General features: G+C 36.2%; 3 protein-coding genes and 1 long non-coding RNA gene across 6 annotated transcripts; 3 read left to right on the top strand and 1 right to left on the bottom strand.

The window, feature by feature from the left end:
• The first annotated feature begins 78 nt into the window (after positions 1 to 78).
• LOC111797581 lies at positions 79 to 6,337 on the top strand. 3 transcript variants are annotated; one of them, XR_002815558.1, is made up of 4 exons: positions 79 to 579; positions 2,629 to 2,780; positions 3,566 to 3,664; positions 5,461 to 6,337. It is a non-coding gene; the product is annotated as an uncharacterized LOC111797581 (long non-coding RNA). The 3 variants fall into 3 exon arrangements; XR_002815559.1 differs by having other exon boundaries at positions 3,566 to 3,668; positions 5,472 to 6,337; XR_002815557.1 differs by having other exon boundaries at positions 80 to 579; positions 5,469 to 6,337.
• Positions 5,592 to 12,618, bottom strand: LOC111797580 (squalene monooxygenase-like). Its single transcript, XM_023680625.1, has 8 exons — positions 12,166 to 12,618; positions 10,497 to 10,608; positions 10,124 to 10,298; positions 8,333 to 8,501; positions 7,960 to 8,178; positions 7,612 to 7,887; positions 7,020 to 7,298; positions 5,592 to 5,725 (listed from the first exon to the last, which is right to left on the bottom strand). Exons 1-8 carry the CDS (start codon positions 12,394 to 12,396, stop codon positions 5,618 to 5,620), a joined length of 1,569 nt encoding a protein of 522 aa, XP_023536393.1. The 5' UTR covers positions 12,397 to 12,618; the 3' UTR covers positions 5,592 to 5,617.
• Positions 12,619 to 12,972: 354 nt separating this feature from the next.
• Positions 12,973 to 14,645, top strand: LOC111797290. Its single transcript, XM_023680261.1, has 4 exons — positions 12,973 to 13,286; positions 13,365 to 13,560; positions 13,673 to 13,759; positions 14,211 to 14,645. The coding sequence occupies exons 1-4, from the start codon at positions 13,066 to 13,068 to the stop codon at positions 14,361 to 14,363; spliced, it is 657 nt and encodes a 218-aa protein (XP_023536029.1). The 5' UTR covers positions 12,973 to 13,065; the 3' UTR covers positions 14,364 to 14,645.
• Positions 14,646 to 14,979: 334 nt separating this feature from the next.
• On the top strand, positions 14,980 to 18,439 carry LOC111796728 (amino acid transporter AVT6A-like). Its single transcript, XM_023679471.1, has 5 exons — positions 14,980 to 15,848; positions 15,954 to 16,106; positions 16,532 to 16,735; positions 16,873 to 17,338; positions 17,911 to 18,439. The coding sequence occupies exons 1-5, from the start codon at positions 15,443 to 15,445 to the stop codon at positions 18,041 to 18,043; spliced, it is 1,362 nt and encodes a 453-aa protein (XP_023535239.1). The 5' UTR covers positions 14,980 to 15,442; the 3' UTR covers positions 18,044 to 18,439.
• The last annotated feature ends 541 nt before the right edge of the window (positions 18,440 to 18,980 follow it).

Here is an 18,980-nt window from a genome sequence, read left to right as displayed (position 1 = left end):
TTATTTTTTTATTATTATTATTTTTTTTTTGCAAATTTCTCTCTTCCAAATTAGGTCATCGTGCGGACGATTCGTGACAAACACTGAAACCTTACAGATTGGGAAATGAATCGTGGGCTTTCTTTGGCCCAACACTATACACGTGCCATTAAGCCGACATGTCGTACAGTCAACCACGATATATTAATTAATGAATCTCCCTTCTCCAACGCGTACCTTATTGTTTCGTGAATTTTTTCTAATTTGCCACGTATGCAAATTTTATGAGGTTCCATGTGAGCGAGCACACACGATCTCCGCCCCCGACTATATATATGGAAATGTAAAAGGCGGGAACCAGAGATGTAGGGATGGTCTGAGTTTTGAGTGAGAATTTCTCTGTGGCGAAAGAAATGAGGAACGACGATTATTCTTTAGAGCGTTTTTACCTTTGGCCTCGTCGGCGCCGCGACATCCACTTCCTTCGCCGTGTGGTTTACGCTATTCGTATGTTTGGATTGCTTTCAGGAACTGGATGATCGGAAGCTTTGGAGGATATTTTTCTCTGGAATAATCAGCGTCACAGCGTCCATTATTGCCGTGAGTTTTTCGCTTTTCATTTACTGTGTAATTATTCGGCTCATGTTTCCGTATGAGTGATGAATACATTTGATCTCTTTTTTTTCATGTTAGAATATGGATGGTTCTATGATTATGATTCTACTCTGTTTTCCTCTTGGACTTGTCTTTTCCTAGAACGTTATCGTTTTATATATCAGTTAACCGAGTGGTTTTCACGCTTTAATTAAGAACGCAGTACGATTTGAATAGTGTTCTAGAATGCGCTTCGCTTTCGAATATACTAAATCGAGTGTGGTCTGAACTGGAGATCTTTACCGCGGTCCGGAATGGTAGCATATTGTACTTCCTTTTCCGTTTATAATAGGAGATCAACCATTTTGATAAGCCTGGTCTGAACTGTGCTTATAAACCTACGGAGATCTGCTTGCTTAAGTTAAGGCTCAAGTACAGTTAACTTGAATCTGCACTATTCCAGACTCGTTCTTTTTTGTTGAGAAATATAGGTCACGTTCTGCCTGATTCAATTTGCAATATAGGTGAGAATACTGATAAGCTATTTCCTATGATGTTTACTAATTTACATCCTGTCCTATTGTACTTCAGTATTCGGTCAATCTTTTATGGCTTCCATACGGAGTTGGAAGAGTCATTTGGTTTGGCTATCAGGTCAACATGTCAATGTTTTGTTGCATCACATTTTGTGTTGCATACGGTTGTTTTATCAATTTTTTTTTTTTCTCTTTGTTGCTGGAAATGGTTGCATCACATAGAGTATTTGCTTTCGTTGATATCTGAAATTTCATTTCTGTCACTTGTACACGAATTTCCTTTTTTCTTTGTTGAAGGAAATTATTCCGACCTACATTTCTACTACTATAGTTAAATTATTTCTCTGCATGTTTGTGAAATTTTGCTAGGATTTGACGGACAAGAAACAGTTTCCTGAAAAACTGGACTAATCACTAAACTTTAATCTGTAATATTTAGTTTTCTTTATGGTTCTGTTGCCAAAGTCGATTTCTATTTAAATATGTAGCATCCGCTTGGCTGATTATTCTATTTGTAGTTTCTATTGTTATTGATCATGTAGTCGGATTGTGCTTAATGATATGAACAACTATGAAGACAATAATATGATATAATAGTGAGGCTGGTAGCTGATATCTAGAGTATAAGATTATGAAAGCTCTGGTAGAAATAGTTCTTACCAACGAATGATTGGATTTGAGATCTCTTTTGTCAAATGGACTCGAGATTCTTGGTACTTCTAATGGGGAAAAGCTAATTATTCATGGTCATTGCTCAAGAAAAGATGATGAGCTCTTTCCAATCAAAATTTCTGGAGGAAGGGAGGAAAAAGATATATTGGCAGCGTGCAAGAGGAGTATGAACTATGGAGTGGTGTTTTTCAAAATTTTATTTTAAACATAACAAGCCCTTGGCCAGATTTTTGTCTCTTCTTTTTTTAAGAAACATAGTATATTGTCTTTCTATTGGTGTTAAGAAATATAAGCAGAGATTTATAGGCATCAAAATCATTTCACATTTCACATTTTTTTTTAGAGGTATTAAGAAATGTCGGCAGAGATTTAGGGGCATCAAATATTTATGTTCTGTTACTTGCATCTTCTGATCTTTACTCCCGACTTATATGATCAATGGGAAGTGACTTGAATTTCCCTGCATATTACATCAGTTTCTATGGATCTAACTGCATGTGCATGTACCTTTGCTTTATCAATTTAACTATAAAGGGTTACTTGAATTTTCTTTTCATACGCCAATGTTGGGTGCCCCTAATGTCTAATTTTGAACCATCATCTGATATATGCTAATTCTCATAACGTGCAAGGCTATGCTTGTTTGTGTTCTTGCTGCTACTGTACAGAAACGCCATAACCTGCTAGTCCCTCTCTACAAACTTCTCTCAGTTACAATATTATGTAATTATGACTTCACATTATTGGTTTGTGTATGTATTATATATATGCAAATGTGTATAAGACATGCTGAATGTTCTCTATTGAAAGAGGAACAAAATTAAGAGAACCAATGATGGCTGGACAGGAACTGATCCTGGGGGATACGATTCAATCATTCCACTTAGATGGTTGGTATAGGGTGACTGACACATCACGCAGCAATTGGTAGATTGACTATACAGGGACTCCAAGTGAGAGTATGTGACATTATCACTGCTCAGTTTCAGGTCTGGACAGGTGAGCATGTTGCTTTAATATTCTTTGCTAATATGATATTGTGCCCATTATTTATGTTATCAAACTATACCTAATAAAGGCCTTACTGTCATCCGAAGTAGTAAAATCTAAACCTTTTTTACTTTGTTCATAGATATAAAGTTATTCTTCCTTCTTTCTAAAAGAATACAAGATGACAAATTGGTCTTGATTTTCTACTTTATCTGTCTTTCTTGTGGCTAGTTAAGAAAACAATAAATGCACAGATGATGAAACTAAGGTGCTCCTTGCATGGTGAATCGTCTATTGTATGTATATATTGACATTAAAGCAGCAAAGGAAAATATGTTGATTTTGTGCAAAGAAAAGTTGTAGGTTTGTATTTAATAATGGGAATGCCCTTGTTTTTAAGTATTCTCTAATGATGTATGCCATTTCTTAATGAGCAAATATTTCTCAACTGTGCCCAGAACTTCCACTGCATTTTTTTCCCTCTGATGATTATTTTTTCTGAAATCTTTAAGCAATTTTGTACCTCGTCAATAGCAACTAGGTATTTCAAACTCATAAAATTAATTTTACTATAAAAATTTCTCATTAATTCTCAGACGGAGTTAAGTTCTGATATAAGTATAAGGAAGAGGACCAAGTTAATTTTATTGGTGTGTTTTGAGGCGTCTTCTTTACACGGAGGTCATATTGGTATTTCCATTAGTAACGCATCAGATCAAAAGGCCGATTATTTTATTTCATACTGAGTTCATGGGATCAGGATATTTAAATGCGTCAACCCTTTATTGTTGCAGACTGCATTTGGAGCCAAGGCAAAGCAGTATCACCCGTATCAAAACCAGGAAATAAAGGTGTGATGGGAAATCTTTGCCATTGACTCTTGGAGAAGGCAGGTGAGTAAGAAAATTCTCTTCTTCTTCTCCCATTGGAATTTGAGTCTCTGCATTTTAATTTCGTTATAGCTAGCCCTTTTCCATTCATATGCAATAGTTTTAGTTTAGTTTGAGAATTCAACTAAAATAGGTAAACCTTGTTGTCCCTGTTACTGGTTATGGCTTGGTATATTTCCACTTTTTCTCCCTTCCCTGATTAACAATTTCAAAGAGGTTCCTTACTAACAACAATTTCAAGAAAAGAGTTTCTATTGGAACTAGAACTTGAAGGGGAAGGAAAATACCGATGTTTTTTTTACAGAGATCACTATAGAATGTGACTCGAGCAAGCTAAGTTCCTTCCCAAATTTGGAGAGGTCTTCTTTTAACTTCATAGAACTCGTGTTTATTACGAACTAGGAACTATTTCCATAATTTTTCGCGCATGTCAGACATGTTTCCCTATCGTACTTTCCTACGTATAACATCAGGCATCAGCTGGATTTGGTAGCCTTCCTCTATCTTTATTTCAATAGCCTGCCTTCTCCCATTTCTTCTCTGGATAGTACTTACTAGGTTAAGATGTTTGGTTATTCGCTCTTGTTGGTCATTTTTGCATTCCCCTCATCAAGCTTCTAGGTCAATATCTTCTTTTTTTTTTTTTTTTAATTTATTTTATGTAGAAGCTTCTAGTTTATTAACCTTGAAGGCCTTTGGTACTTGAGACTGAGCAAGCTGCCCAAAAATCGTTTCCGTTTCCCCCGATGCAATCACCTAAGGTCATGATCACATTGGATTTGGAATTGGAAGTTCAACAGGGCACACCCTTTAACCAAAAAGCTATATATATTAATGGAAACTTTGCCTGGAAAATTCATTAACCCTTGGATATGAATGCGTTTTCGTTCTCAATGAAAAATCTACCTCAGAATTCGAATGTCAACTTATCTTATTGACTGACATTAAATCTAAAACAAAAACAATCTGATAGTCGTAGCTTGAAGTGAGCATTTCTATTGCATAGATTTATCTTTAATTCATAGTATTTTCTTACGAAATATAATATTCAAGGCTTATTTGATTGTTAATTTTTTGTTTTGTTTTTTCTGCCTTTTAAAAAAAAATATATATATATATATTTAAGCATGTTCAAACTACTTGGTTTTTCTAAAATTTTTCTTAAACTACTAGTTTCTTTGAATGAGTTTTTTTCTGTCTGAAATTTGAAATTTGAAATTTATCTTTTTAATTTGTTTTTGTTTAATAGGTTTCTAAAAAAATTAATTGGTCATTAGATGGAAGTTTAGATTTGTAGATATTAAAATATTTAATGTTTGGAATTTAAATTTTCCACTGTGAAAGTTTAAAATCTAAATAGACATGTTTTCAAGTTTGAACTAAAATTTTAATCTAACTAGGGAATAAAAAATATATTTGAAAGTGTTCTTTAAAAAAATATCATATCATATCATAATGGTATAAATTCATTCATCCCGATTGAAAATTGGTTTTAGTTTTAATAAGTTTCTTATTAAAACTAGAAATAATCTAGGTTATTTGTTTTTCAAATTTTAAATTATTTTATATAAATGTTTTTCTATCCAATATTTTAAAATTGATATTTTAACAGCTAAAAAGTTGTTGGGAATTAGGAAGTATAAAATATGTTTTAGAAACTTAGGAATGTAGTAAATATTTCAGTCCTTGGCACATTCTTGTACATATATTTTTTAGGAACCTGAATCTAACTTTTTCTTTAATTGTTGTAAAATTCTTTAATTCGTTTGCGGGATTTGCTTTTCTGAACTGTTTAATAGGGCATTAGCAGATTAGCATCTTGAATCGTCCCAAGTGGAGCAAACTGGGTTAGTTGGGACAACTGACTTCGATGGGAAGAAAAAGCAACGGCAGCTAGAAGGAAAATCTTTGGAGCCAAAACGGTTTGCCAGAGCCCCTGATCCAATCATCCAAGTGTCATCTTACAACAGGTGGAGCTCTGTAATAAGCTGCAATGGTTTTGGGGAAAAACATCTGCCTCACACCTTCAGCCTTGATAATGGGAAATATAATGGCCGATGCACCCTACATACACCACATGCAAAGGTTAGAATTCTATCTAATGCCATATGGATTGATTATCAAGCACTCTAAAAATGATTTAAAGCATTTTAGAACCATTTTTTATTTTAAGAATCGCATACTTTTTAAATGATCTTCGTCAAATTTTAAAAATATTAAATAAATAAATAATTTTTCAAACGTATGTTTTTCCAGTTCTGAAACTTAAGCGAACTATTTACTAGTTTTTTCCTATATGGGAATGGTTAAAAATTTGGACACGATTTTATAAGCAAAAATAATAATAACAAATAAGACATTGATAACTATCCCCGTCCTTTTTATCCGATGACCAATTAAATTCTAAAAAAAGTATCTGATGACCAATTAAATTCTGTTCCTTAAAAAATAAAAAAGCAGAGTTGAACTTGCAAGTAAATTTATAAAATCTAGGAAGGTAATTTCTACAAATAGATTTTGGTTCTATTACTTATAAGCTTATGTTTCTCTCTAACACTATTTCTTTATGTTTTCCTAACTTCTCTCTAATTATCTCTTTCGTCAATTAATATGCTTATGTATCCTGTTTAAAAAAGGATAAGCTTTCTAATGTGGCTATTTTAGCATTTTTTTTCTCTCTAACCTTCCACCCTTACTAACAAATATTCACATATTTTTTTATCTTTAACCTTTTTCTTTTCCTAACATTTCTTCCTTCTTCTCTAATTAATACTCTCTCGAGCTTAACCTTAACATTTTCTCTTTAATTTCTCCTTGTAATTTCTATTTCACGTCTCAACTTAAAATTAAAAAAAAAAAAAAACTTAACAAACGTATATGGTTAAATAAAAAACATAAAATGAAGACAAAAAATTGATGTCAAATGGGGCCTAACAATAAACACAGGAATAACTTTTATGAGCGTTTAGGAAAACTTTCTTATGAGATGGTAGAGAAAACAGTTATTAGTATTTAATGATATGCTTCCAGAAAAAGAAATATGAGAATAATTTTAATTAATCCTTTTCCGAAATTTCCAATGAAAAATCTAATTACATTTTATATTATCAATAATATTTTATGAACATTTATTATCATTAATATAAAATAAAAAGCAATATTTGTCACATTGTGTTAGATGCTGTCCACCTTAGGCTACGTTAATTTGGCATCCTAGACAATAGAATTGATTATAATAATGATTTGATATAATTAAACCTACTGAATAAAATTTTAAAAAAATTAATTAAATGCTTTTAAGTTTTGTGGACTAAAAAAAAAAAAAAAAAAGTAAAGAAGCAGCGTTAAGAGAACGTACCGAAATTAATCTGACTCCGATCCAGACGCGTTTAGGAGAAGGAAATGGGATCAGCAACCGGCCAACGCCGTATACTGCCACCGCAAAGAAATGGAAAACCAAACTCAACGGGCGAGGGTTCAACCCAGAGAGTAAAGAAACTGGTCCATTCGAAAAGATTCCACCGAGGTTTAAATAATCAAAGCAAGCCTGACGCATTTCCTTTCTAGCCTGATCCGGTGATGCACAAAAGACCTTGTAAAGGGCACCTGCCAATGTGTTTATTGTCGAAGCCACTGGCTACAATTACATAAATAAAACAAACTCATTACATGTAATCTTGATAAACTTAGTTGCTAAAGTAACTTGATATTAAATCTTAGGTAAGTGGTCAACTTGGTAAAAAGATATGTAGTACGAAAAATATACATATTTGTTATTTTTATATGAATGTATGTGGTGTGACCAAATCACCAAATGCAAACTTGAAAAACCCTTTTTCTAACAAATATATTTTAAGAGAAAATGGTTGTACTAAAAGGTAAAAGTGGGGGTTTGCCGTATATTTATCCAAGAAAAAGGAAACAAAAAAGCAGATAAACTGAGTACTAACCTTACGGAGCGTGTAGAATGCTTCAAGATACTTGCAGAGAGTGGGTGCATCATTCAGATCACGCAGAGGCTTGAGAAGATCTCTAAGAACAACAATGTCAGATAAAGCGACGGTCATCCCGCCGCCAGTAAGAGGGTGACGCATATTGAATGCATCGCCCATCAATAGGGCTCCGGGGGTAGGATATGGATCTGCTGGCATACTTCTATTTGGCATTGTTCTTATGTTACCCTTATCAATAGCAGCTATGAATGAATCATAAAGTTGAGGAGGAATCTGTGTATGACAAACTTCACATGGTCATTCACAGATGAGATTATGGAAAAAGAATTAGGAGTATATTCGCACCTGAGGAGCAACAACATTCTTCAAATAGTTTGCCATTTCACCGTTTGAAATAGAAGGAACTTTCTGACCAGGCACATCCACCAGACAGCGGATCTCTGTACTGCTAATGGGATAGAACAAAATGGGAGAAGGGTCTCCTAGTATCACATGTCCGTGATTTGCGTAAGGAAGGTCACAATTCTCGAGTACGAGACCAACAAAACAAGAGGGAACATCAACCTGGAAAAGATTCGTATTTAAAATCTTCTCGGCATATGGAACAAAATCTTTGTTTTTAACATAAATTTATCTAACTATTGGCTTTGAATTAGAAAGATATGATAATCAGCAGAACATGAATCTTCCATTATCAAGAATTGAAGAGTGTTCGCACCTTAGGATTGCAAAGAGTGCGTCGCAAATTTGAAAAGCACCCATCACAAACAATGGTCAAAGGTGCATATGCTGTCGTCTCTTGGCCAGATTTGTTTTTGTATTGCACACCTTTAATAGTACCATTTTTCTCGACCAGAGATGTGACCGTTCCCTGCACCAAGCGCACACTAGAAAGGTGGAGGAACAAATTAATAAAGGAATATATAATAACTCCTAAACAAAGCACGATACCAATACTTAATGAAAAGAAAGGTACTAGTACAATTATCGACTCAATCTTATTATAAGGTTGTACATTACAGGAGCGACACATTAGAAGATTATGAAGATTTAATCTAAACTCTCAACAATGAAGGAAGTTCCACAAGAGTCTTAGTACAAAATGTGAATCCCAGGGCTAGTATATCACTACACCAGCATTTACTACATAAATATGACTTCTCTGTCAAATCCGCAAACAAGCATGGTCGATCATGGAGCAAAATGACAAAAACTGCAACTGTTATTGAAGTTTGATTGCACCAATCAAATTTAAATTAGCAAACATATCTAAACATTGTATTTTGTTTTTAAAAAGTTCTAAATTTTCAAGAGTTTCAATAATACTTTCAAACTTTCGGAGGTAGTTAAAAAATATTCTTACTATTAATATATAGACAAAAATCATTGATATCTCATTTTTAAAATATCCCTATAGTTTTAAAAGTTGCATTAGTATCCTTAAACCTTCAAAAAAAAAAAAAAAAAAAAANAAAAAAAAAAAAAAAAAAAAAAAAAAAAAAAAAAAAAAAAAAAAAAAAAAACCTTACCATTAGTATATGAACACGGAAACAGTTTATCTACTCTTTATCACCTTTCTTTTCTATTTCCTTTCTCTCCACTTCAATGGCCTAAAATTTCCCCATCTTTCTTCAGCTTCTTACCCTCTCTTCTTCAGTACCCTCTTACTTCCCATTTTTCAGTCTCCAATCTCTAAAACTACCTCATTCAGTTAAAACATGAGCTATAGCAAGAAGAAACATAATAATAGAACCAACAAGAGACCTTCGAACTTAAGATGGTTGTACATAGTAAGTGAGTGTTAATACGTTACTGGAGTTTAATGCACAAAAAAAGAAATATGTTAAGAATTTGAGTCTTAGTTTTGAGAAGAACGGATAGGAGAAAAAAAAGTGTGCACTACCAAATTTGTAGTGATAAAGACTTCAACGATTTTTCTTTTTTGCCGTTCAAATTAGTTTATTTGTTATGATCAGTTAATAAGGTTCTCCATGATCGAAAATGATAATCCTTCATTGACACTTTTTGTATTTGATAGGAGTTTATGCTTTAACTGGTAGTTTTTATTCTATTCGGTTGCTGAGAATGGGTGTAAAAATTGGACAAAGGGAGACAAAAATAAGAGTATCTATGTGAAAAGAAAAACAGGATATTTATACGAGTTGTTTTCAATTGGTTCTCTCAAACTCAAGATAACTTCAAAGAGATTTATCATATTGAAAGGTTAAAGGCTATTAATGCAACTTTAAAAGTTCATAGGTATTATTATAGGTATTTTTCAAAGGAGGTATTAACAATTTCCATCATTTACTAATGGTAAGGATATTATGGAACTTTTTTAAATTTTAGAGTATTATTGAAACTTTAGAAAGTTCAAAGACCGTTTTCATCCAAAACTAACAAGGTTATTTTAAGTTTTTTTTTTTTTTTTTTTAGTTTATGGTAATTGTAGTTTGGGAGTGTATACACTACAGAATCAATAATGACAAAACAGAAAGAAGGGAATTACTTGGGCAAAGTTGCGGCCTTCTGACGCATCCTCTGAATGAAGCGCCCATTGTGGAAGCTCCTTCCAGACACGTCCGAGTGAAATTTTTCCAAGGGGTAGGAGAGTCTAGTATCCTTCCCATCCTTAAAAAGGGCATAACCGTACACTCGTTGCGCGTCAATATCATCTACACAATCTGCAAAGGATACAGAATATCAACACTCAATTCTAGTTTGCTCAAAGGCACGGGAGAAGTCCTCTACAAGGATACAGAATATCAACTACAAATCTGCATAGGATACAGAATATCAACAACCAATCCTAGTTTGCTCAAAGGCACGGGAGAAAATCCTCTACAAGAAACAACCATTTGATATTGATGAAATAAACCAACCTTCAAGTCCCAACTCTGTTAACTTTAGGTAGCCTCCTGGTTGTAATAATTCACCAACAATTCTATCCGGCTCAGTCAAGTCTCTTTCAATCACATGTACTCGACGACCATCCTGCATTCAAAAAATAACTTAAACATATAACATTCACGGGCTAAAGTTGGGTAAATATAGGAAAAAAATCCTTCAACACAGAAAATAACTAAAGGATCGTTCATTCATTATTCAAAACTTTCAACAAATACATGTGCTAACAGATCGACTATAAACAAGGAGTGTCAAAAGTAAAATCCATCTACTTAAGTGTACAACGAGTGTACAACTACGAGAGTGAATGTTAATGAGATGAACACAGTAGAAATTCGTTTTCATGTAGGCTCCAGATACATAAACCAGCTTTTTGGCATATATATTTTCATGGCCTGAACAACCAAAAAGTGCCGACGGCCAATCATGACACGTTGACAAAGCAGACTGTTTGCAGATAACAAGTCCATTTTGATATTAAGTACTAAGGAAAATCTTTGAGTTATCTCAAGACGTGTATAGGGCTCTATATTTACATGTGTTATTGGAATGAAACAGTTTTCTTCCAATCGCTTTCTCAAAAGTTCCACCTCTTTTAAGCGTTCTCCTTCTCCTTCTCCTTCTTCTTTTTTTCCATTAAGATTTATGTATAACGAAAACCTTAAAACATTTTGAGAGAGATTCAGTTAGTAAAAACTTAAACAGCTCTCAGAATCTTTAGAAGAAAAAAAAAAAACACTCTCAAAACACTAAAACTTCCAAAATCATCTACATTCGAGATTTTGATTTCATTTCATCACGTGTAAGGAAGTATTTGAGAAATCAGAAACAAAAATAAAAATGAATAAACAAACATGTATTGACATGATCAGGCATTTTTATCAAAAGTGCTAACAGTAAGTGTTTCGTTCAAGAAGAAAACTGAAACAAGCAATCGAACTTTAGAATCCGGCTACGCACAACCTCCGGATGAGAAGATAACTCCTCTTGGAAGTATATCACTCTTAATAATCTGAAATGCTTATCCGCGGAGTATAAACTCTAGACAATAAATGAAATAACAAAACAACTTTCGATTGAGAATATTTGGCCTTCGGTACAATAAATTGGTCTTAGATTTACTCATAAGTCTAGTGCATAACTCGGTTGAGTTTTGAAAGAAGTAATCAAATAAAAGTACGTTCAATTTGTAATACAATACGTAAGCGAGAGCAGAGCATAAAATGATTATACTGCTTTAACAACGAGCGGGTGATATTTCCTTGTGCACGATACAATTAACTTTGTATTAGATTTACATATAATACTAGTGCATACTTCGGTTGAGTTTCGAAAGAAGTAATCAAATAAGAGAAGATTCAATCTGTGATACAACACATACGCGATAACAGAGCGTAAAATAATTATACTGACTTAACAAAGTACCGGTGATACTTCCTTGTACGCGATAATGGCTAGCTATAACGCGGACATACCTAACTACATCATAATGAATTTTAGTAATCAATCGAATGCGATTTTCCACATCAACATTTCTTAAGTGAAACAATCAACCTCCAAACGCATAATGTGCAAAAGTTCAACAACAGAGAGCGCATGTTTGAGAATAACGAAAGAGGACGAAAATCAGAAGTACAGGATTACCTTGGCGAGAGTATAGGCAAGAGCGGATCCGGCGACTCCGGCTCCGACGATGATAATGTCGCCGTCGCTGTTACTCGGTTTGCATTCTCCATTCGTGGTAGCGATATTCTTTAGGCTCTCACGCCTCCGTTCATTCGAAGCTCCACAGTTTTTCTTGCCGAACAAGAAATATAGCGCCGCGGCTCCGATAACTGAGGCCAAAATCCAGCCTAACGCGCACTGATCCACCATTTTTTCCGAGTACAGATCCAGCAACCTCACAGAGACCGCCAATGCGACGGCGACGATGACAACGACGATAACTCTCCCTCCTGTGGCTCTCCGAGTTCCCTCCCTTTTTCTTCGTCGATTAGTAATAAATTCCTCTGCGCGTATCTCTCTCCGCTGGCAAAACTTTGCGACAACGACCGAGTTGCTTAACGAAAGCCCAAATACTCCCTAGGAAACTGGACGCTTTTTGTAGGCATCTAAAGGAGAGAAAAGAAGACAAAATATTCGCGGGCCATGAGGCTTTATATAGGATGTGTCTTCAGAATTAACCTACACGATACTAACGTGCGCCCGACTGCCAGCACTGAAACTCCTAATTTTGTACCATATCTATTTTCTCTATTTCTTTCCTCTTTTACACTATATATATACTTTTTANAATTTCAGGCAAAAAAAAGAAAAAGAAAAAGAAAAAACTAATATGCGAGGTTTTTTAAAACCATAAGTGGCAATATTGAAATATTAAATCATTAATATCTATTAAATTATGCATATAATCAATTTTTATACAATTACCTGGCTAATTATCGAATGTTATGAATCCCAAAAACCCCGCCAAGACCAAGAGTTGCATTGCAGCCGCGAGAAAACGCCCGTGAAGAGTGGAGCGGCAACGTCGCATAAGCTGCAATGGTGGAGTTTTCACACTCCGAGCCAGGCCTCTGGAGTGAAGCTCTTTGTTCTTATCCTTCTCAAATCGAAGCCTTAGGCAAGCCGAATTTGGTTTCTCTGGATGATTTTTACCGGAACGAACTCCCTCCTCTTCTCCACAAGCGAAACCCTAGCCCTTACATCACTACTTCCGAGCTCTCAAAACTCATGCAATGGAAGCTCACTCGCGGAAAATGGAGGTGACCACTGCTCTGTTTCTCTTACTCTTCATTTAGGTTGCCTATCGATTTTATTGACAATTAGTTTACGAATTTCAGGCCGCGGCTATTGGACTTTGTTTCATCATTGGATGAATCGCTCGTCAAATTGGCCTCTCAGAAGGCCTTCCAATGCCTTCCCGATATTTCCAAAGCCGTATCTGAGCTTACTCCGCTCAAAGGCGTCGGTCCGGCTACTGCCTCGGCGGTTCTGGCCGCCTACGCGCCGGATGTTGCGCCTTTCATGTCCGACGAGGTGAAATCAGGATAAATATTGATGCAATTAGATTAACCATTGATTTCTGCCATTTGAGTTTTGAAAATTTGTTACGCGCTTAGATTTCTAACTTGTGATGGTGAAGAAGTAGGCCATGGAAGCGGCTCTTGGCAACTCCAAGGATTATTCATTGAAGCAATACCTATCCTTCGCAAAAAAATTGCAAGATAAAGCCAAGGTCTGTTAGCTATAACTCCTATCAAGCCCCTTGTTTTGTGTATGATGTGTAGAAATTAAGTTCATTTCCAGAGCCCAACAAATCGAGGCGCATTTCTGTTCCCATCCTTTCAGGGATCAATTTCTTCCTTTCCTTCTGTCTTCAAATTGACATTGCCCTGCTATGTTTTGAATTTCTAACGACCTTAGCTCTGCAAAGATTTGTGCCTCAAAGCCATGATTTGAGTTTAGCATTCTAAAACAGAAGTGTTTCAAACTGACTTTAGAAATGTGGATTTATAGTTTGAATAGATCTGTATTTAGCATAAATTCTAGATTCATATATATGTGTTAATGTAATTTGTAAGATTGACAACCTTGGCATGTGGAATAAACGAAGGCAATCGTTCTAATTATTCAAGGAAGGCGGTTGCCTAATTCAACTGTTCTTTAAGGATGATGATCATTTGCAGGAATTAAGCTCAGAAGGACAAATTTTCACGCCATCTGATGTAGAGAGGGCTTTGTGGAGTACGGCCATAGGGGAAAAGGTGAAAGGTTCGCAATCACAATTAGATCCCAAGAATGGAGGCAAAACAGGCGCCAAAAGAAAGAGGAAAACTTGATTTCAGCTGGTCCAAGTGAAGGAGCATGAGGTTCTCGCGTCCCCCTTTTCTCTATAGTTGGGGCGTTGCCTAATAGCTCATTGATCAAACTTGCTCTTCCTCCATACATTTAGGACGAGCTTCAAGTGCTTTTTTAGTTTATAAACTTCTTTACAAATATTTTACTTTTGAATGTAAATTTGAGGACTTATGACATGTTTGCATTGATGTTCTAATGCTTTTAAGCACTTAGAAACTTAATTCAAACAAATTCTTAAGGTACTTAGTTACATTTTGTAAAAGTAATTTTAATCGTCATGGGAAATTGTTGATTAACAAAATATAAATACAAATAATTTATTTTAGTCAATGTGAGCTTAATTCATCCATTTAATCCATTTAATATCTCTATAGACTTAACTCCAATTGAACGGAATTTCAAAATGACATAAATAAATAAATAATGGGAGTAAAGGCATAAATGACTAAATTTAACGGAGCCTTTCAAAATATGGTCAAACCACTTCTTTTTTATAAAATAAATGGCGAAATGACTAAAATACCATTAATAGCTCAATTGACAAAAAGAAAAGAAAAAATCTTAAAATTATGGAATCATCTAGACTATTGACCTCACAATAGTCTACTATAACGTAGAGATGGAGGCGTCTAAACGGCCGGTGACCATTTTTCGTTAAAAAGGATTGATGGCCATTTTTGACAGTGAAGTTGAACAGAGAGGAGACTCCGGAAGTTGGTGGGTAGGTGTCCTGTCTTCATTCGTCTTTCTCTTGCTTCCGGTAACAGGCATGTAACGCAAGAGTTCCCCGTCTGTTCTTTGCCGAAATGGTTCGGCAAACCAATAGCGTACAAGAGAAAACCGTTGAATTGAAGCTAATGCTGCGGGGCCCACCCGCGTTCAATTTGTACAAATGGGTACAGCTCATTGGCTCCTCCACCTACAGCCCCAGGCCACGTTGGTTCCCGCGTTAATGTCTCTGTAAGAGCTCAATATCCATTTTAACACAAACGCACCGGCGACCCGACTAATTTTCTCCAAATTTCCAGAGAACGGCGGCGAAATCCAATCCCGGCGATAAATGACGATTATCGTTGCCGCCGACAGAAAGTACCGGCGGAGCCCTAGAAAGTCCCTACTCCCTGAAAAATACGACCATCAGGAGCCTCTGGAGGTAGGGTTAGAGGGCGCATCGTTCTCCGGCGCGGTCTTCAACCTCTCGAGCACCATCGTCGGGGCTGGTATCATGGCTCTCCCGGCCGCCGTGAAGCAATTAGGTCTAATTCCGGGCTTAATCATGATCATCCTCGGATCTACATTGACGGAGTTGTCAATTGACTTCATCCTAAAATTCTCTCGGACATCCAAATCCGCTACGTACGCCGGCGCCGTCGGCGACTCTCTCGGAAGCGCCGGACGGACCCTCTTGCAGGTTTGCATCGTGGTCAATAACTTGGGTATGCTCATCGTCTACATGATCATCATCGGTGGGTCCCTTTATTCCCCTTCAGAATCACATGATTTTTGAATCGTAACAGTTTGTGTATTATAATTGGGAATTTTCTAACTGTTTTCAATCTCCTTTCTTGAAGGCGATGTGTTTTCGGGAACAACCACAAATAACGTCCACCATAAGGGCGTGATGGAAGAATGGTTCGGTCAACATTGGTGGACCAGCCGCATATCCTTGATGCTGTTTACCACGCTTCTAATTTTTGCGCCTCTAATCTCCTTCAAACGCGTCGGTATGATACCCTCTATTTTCAGCCGCATATCATTGGTTGCTTTTACAATTAGGTCAGTAAGACCGTTTCAATTTCCAATGGCTTTGCTCCCTAAGTCAATATGAAATTGACCAAAATTGACAATATGGGCTAGTGGTAAACTTGAACGGTTATAAATAGTATTAGAATCAATTACCAAACGGTGCAAGGCACTGGTCGGAATAGGGCTAGATCCTCTCTATAATTGACGCGTGCTAAAATTGTGAGGTAACTTCTTAAATCTATCAAATATAAGTTTAAAATTGTGTAATGAACAGCAAAATGTCCTTAAAAACTTGTTCCAAGTAGATCATTTTGTGCTTCATATTCTACTGTCAACTGGGCTTCAAACTGGAAATTGTTTGGTCATTTGTACTCACTTTTATGATGAATGTTGGTTTTACTAGATTCCTTGAGGTACACATCATCTTTGTCGGTGGGCTTGGCCATTGTCTTCGTGGCAATCACTGCTGGAGTATCCATTGCAAAACTGATGGATGGGAGTATTGGAATGCCGCGACTGATGCCGGAACTTATTGATCAGGCATCCTTTTGGCAACTTTTTACCACTGTTCCAATTCTAGTCACTGCCTATATCTGTCACCATAATGGTAAGATCGTGTCTTGTTTTATAATAATAGCAATGTTGTTAGCATAAACATCTTATTGGGTCTTTTTTAAGCGTTTAAAAACGTGTTTATAAGCATTTGGAAAGTCATTCTAAATATTGTGTTTGCATTTTTTTCAGTTCTCCCAATTGAGAATGAGCTGAAAGATCCGACACAAATGAAGTCAATAGTTCGAACATCTCTAATAATATGCTCGTCGTTATATATCGCGACGAGCTTCTTCGGATTTATCCTGTTTGGAGACCAAACGTTGGATGATGTCCTTGCCAATTTTGATGGAGATCTTGGACTTCCATACAGCTCGTTGCTTGATGATGTTGTGAGGGTGAGCTATGGCATCCACCTGATGCTTGTTTTTCCAATTGTTTTCTTCTCCCTTCGCCTCAACGTTGATGGTCTGCTGTTTCCCTGTGCCATACCTATTGCTTTCAATAACCGACGATTCTTCTCAATAACCGTAGCTCTCATGAGCTTCATCTTCGTTGGAGCTAACTTTGTTCCCAGCATCTGGGATGCCTTTCAGCTCACTGGAGCCACTGCTGCCATCTCTGTTGGGTTCATATTTCCCGCCGCTCTCGTCCTCAGGTAATCGAGTTGTTGAAGCATCTATAATTGTTGAAGCATGATCTAATTAAATTCCTGTAATATTAGGTTACATAGTAGATATTGTCGTATTTGAGCTTTTTCTTTCGGACTTCCTTCAAGGATAGGAGAGGTTTCCACACCCTTATAAATATGTGGGGATCTCACAATCTACCCACGAGACCCAGTGTCTTTGCTGGCACTCGTTCCTCTCTCCAATCGATATGGGACTTCCCATTCCACCCCTTCGAGACCCAGCGTCCTTATTGGCACATCGTCTCGTGTCCACCCCCTTCAGGGCTCAGCCTAGGTGTCGGGCACTGATACCATTTGTAACAGCTCAAATCCACCGCTAGCAGATATGGTTTTTTTTTTTTTGCTTTTTCTTTCGGGCTTTCCCACAAATTTTTTAAAACGCACTAGTATTCACACCCTTTTAAAGAATATTTCGTTCTCCTCCCCACATCCGTCTCACAGTAATCATCCTTATTCGATATGTTTTTCGAAGTTAGAGAGGACTTTTGACTCTCTTATTAGTTAGTTTCCTAGTTTGTTCACGTGACATTGCTGCGCAGGGACACTTGTGGAGTTGCATCAAAGAAAGACAGGGTGATAGCATGGTTAATGTTCCTACTAGCTGTTTTGTCAAGTATGGCTGCAATCTCCAGCGATATCTACAGTACTTACGTGGTCGAGAAACGCGCTTGACGTAGAAGAAGGAACCATTTTTTTCATACCCACCCTTCCTTTAAAGGATGGAGGCTCGATGTCACCATCAGAGCTGCAAAGAAGATCCATTTTTTTAGATTTTTCGTCCCATCATTAGCCAGGCTGCCTTGGGGCTAGTTTGTAACAACCATATAACCAAATGTTGCTTTATATTTTGTGGGAACACTTGTTAATTAAACCACAAGGTGGTGTGTCTGAAAGATCTTCATTCGGCCTCACTCCCATGGCCGTTGAGTGGCCCAAGATGCACAAACTCTCTACTGTCACCTCCCCCTTGTGCACTAAATTTCTGGGTCCAGTAGGTAGCAGATTTTTGTTTTTGGCATACAATAAAGTGTAGCGGTGTAATTGATTCAAGTGTTGGTTCATGTTCTAGCCAGTTTTCATACCTTTATAAACAAATAGTAACTCTCTGATCAATGTGAGATCTCCCCAATCATTATATTCGTTCGTGTTCATTTTACACGGTCTATATCTGGCTCTAATACTATTTGTAATAATTCAAGCCATAGTTATCATATATCGTTATTTTTTTGTCTTTCTCTTTCAAACTTTCATTCAAGATTTTTAAAATACGTCTCCTACGGATGGGTTTTCACCCCTTGTAAACAATATTTCGACCCGATGTTCCAATTTACAATAGTATTTAAATACTTATTATTATTGTTGTGATAATTTTTAAATAAAGATTTCTGATTCAGGAAGATGGTGGAAAAAGGGAAATCAAGAAATAATTGAGAAGGATACATTGTAAATGGCGGTTGGCAAAGATTTGCACGTTTTCTTGCATTATTGAGTCATAAATCTGAAACAATTTTTATAATATCTTTTTTTGCAACTACGACGCCAGTCAATTTATTCTCCAAAATAAATAATTTTATATTCATAAATTACAACTAAGAATGAAATTGNTTTT

This window comes from Cucurbita pepo, chromosome LG06 (genome assembly GCF_002806865.2).
Source record: "Cucurbita pepo subsp. pepo cultivar mu-cu-16 chromosome LG06, ASM280686v2, whole genome shotgun sequence".
Lineage (NCBI taxonomy): Eukaryota > Viridiplantae > Streptophyta > Magnoliopsida > Cucurbitales > Cucurbitaceae > Cucurbita > Cucurbita pepo.
Note: the sequence above shows the minus strand (reverse complement) of the source record. Positions and strands in the feature narration are given on the sequence as shown.

What these genes read in the sequence shown, in the direction of transcription:
- LOC111797580 (XM_023680625.1), bottom strand. Translation starts at nt 12,396, where the DNA reads ATGGTGGATCAGTGCGCGTTAGGCTGGATTTTGGCCTCAGTTATCGGA. An exon ending in AACAGAGTTGGGACTTGAAG is followed by an intron (nt 10,299 to 10,496) that starts GTTGGTTTATTT and finishes TATCCTTTGCAG; the next exon opens with ATTGTGTAGATGATATTGAC. An exon ending in TCGGAGTCAGATTAATTTCG is followed by an intron (nt 5,726 to 7,019) that starts GTACGTTCTCTT and finishes TGGTGTATGTAG; the next exon opens with GGTGCATCGGCCATTATATT.
- LOC111797290 (XM_023680261.1), top strand. Translation starts at nt 13,066, where the DNA reads ATGGTGGAGTTTTCACACTCCGAGCCAGGCCTCTGGAGTGAAGCTCTT. An exon ending in CGCCTTTCATGTCCGACGAG is followed by an intron (nt 13,561 to 13,672) that starts GTGAAATCAGGA and finishes GTGAAGAAGTAG; the next exon opens with GCCATGGAAGCGGCTCTTGG. An exon ending in AATTGCAAGATAAAGCCAAG is followed by an intron (nt 13,760 to 14,210) that starts GTCTGTTAGCTA and finishes GATCATTTGCAG; the next exon opens with GAATTAAGCTCAGAAGGACA.
- LOC111796728 (XM_023679471.1), top strand. Translation starts at nt 15,443, where the DNA reads ATGACGATTATCGTTGCCGCCGACAGAAAGTACCGGCGGAGCCCTAGA. An exon ending in CGTCTACATGATCATCATCG is followed by an intron (nt 15,849 to 15,953) that starts GTGGGTCCCTTT and finishes CCTTTCTTGAAG; the next exon opens with GCGATGTGTTTTCGGGAACA. An exon ending in AATCTCCTTCAAACGCGTCG is followed by an intron (nt 16,107 to 16,531) that starts GTATGATACCCT and finishes TGGTTTTACTAG; the next exon opens with ATTCCTTGAGGTACACATCA.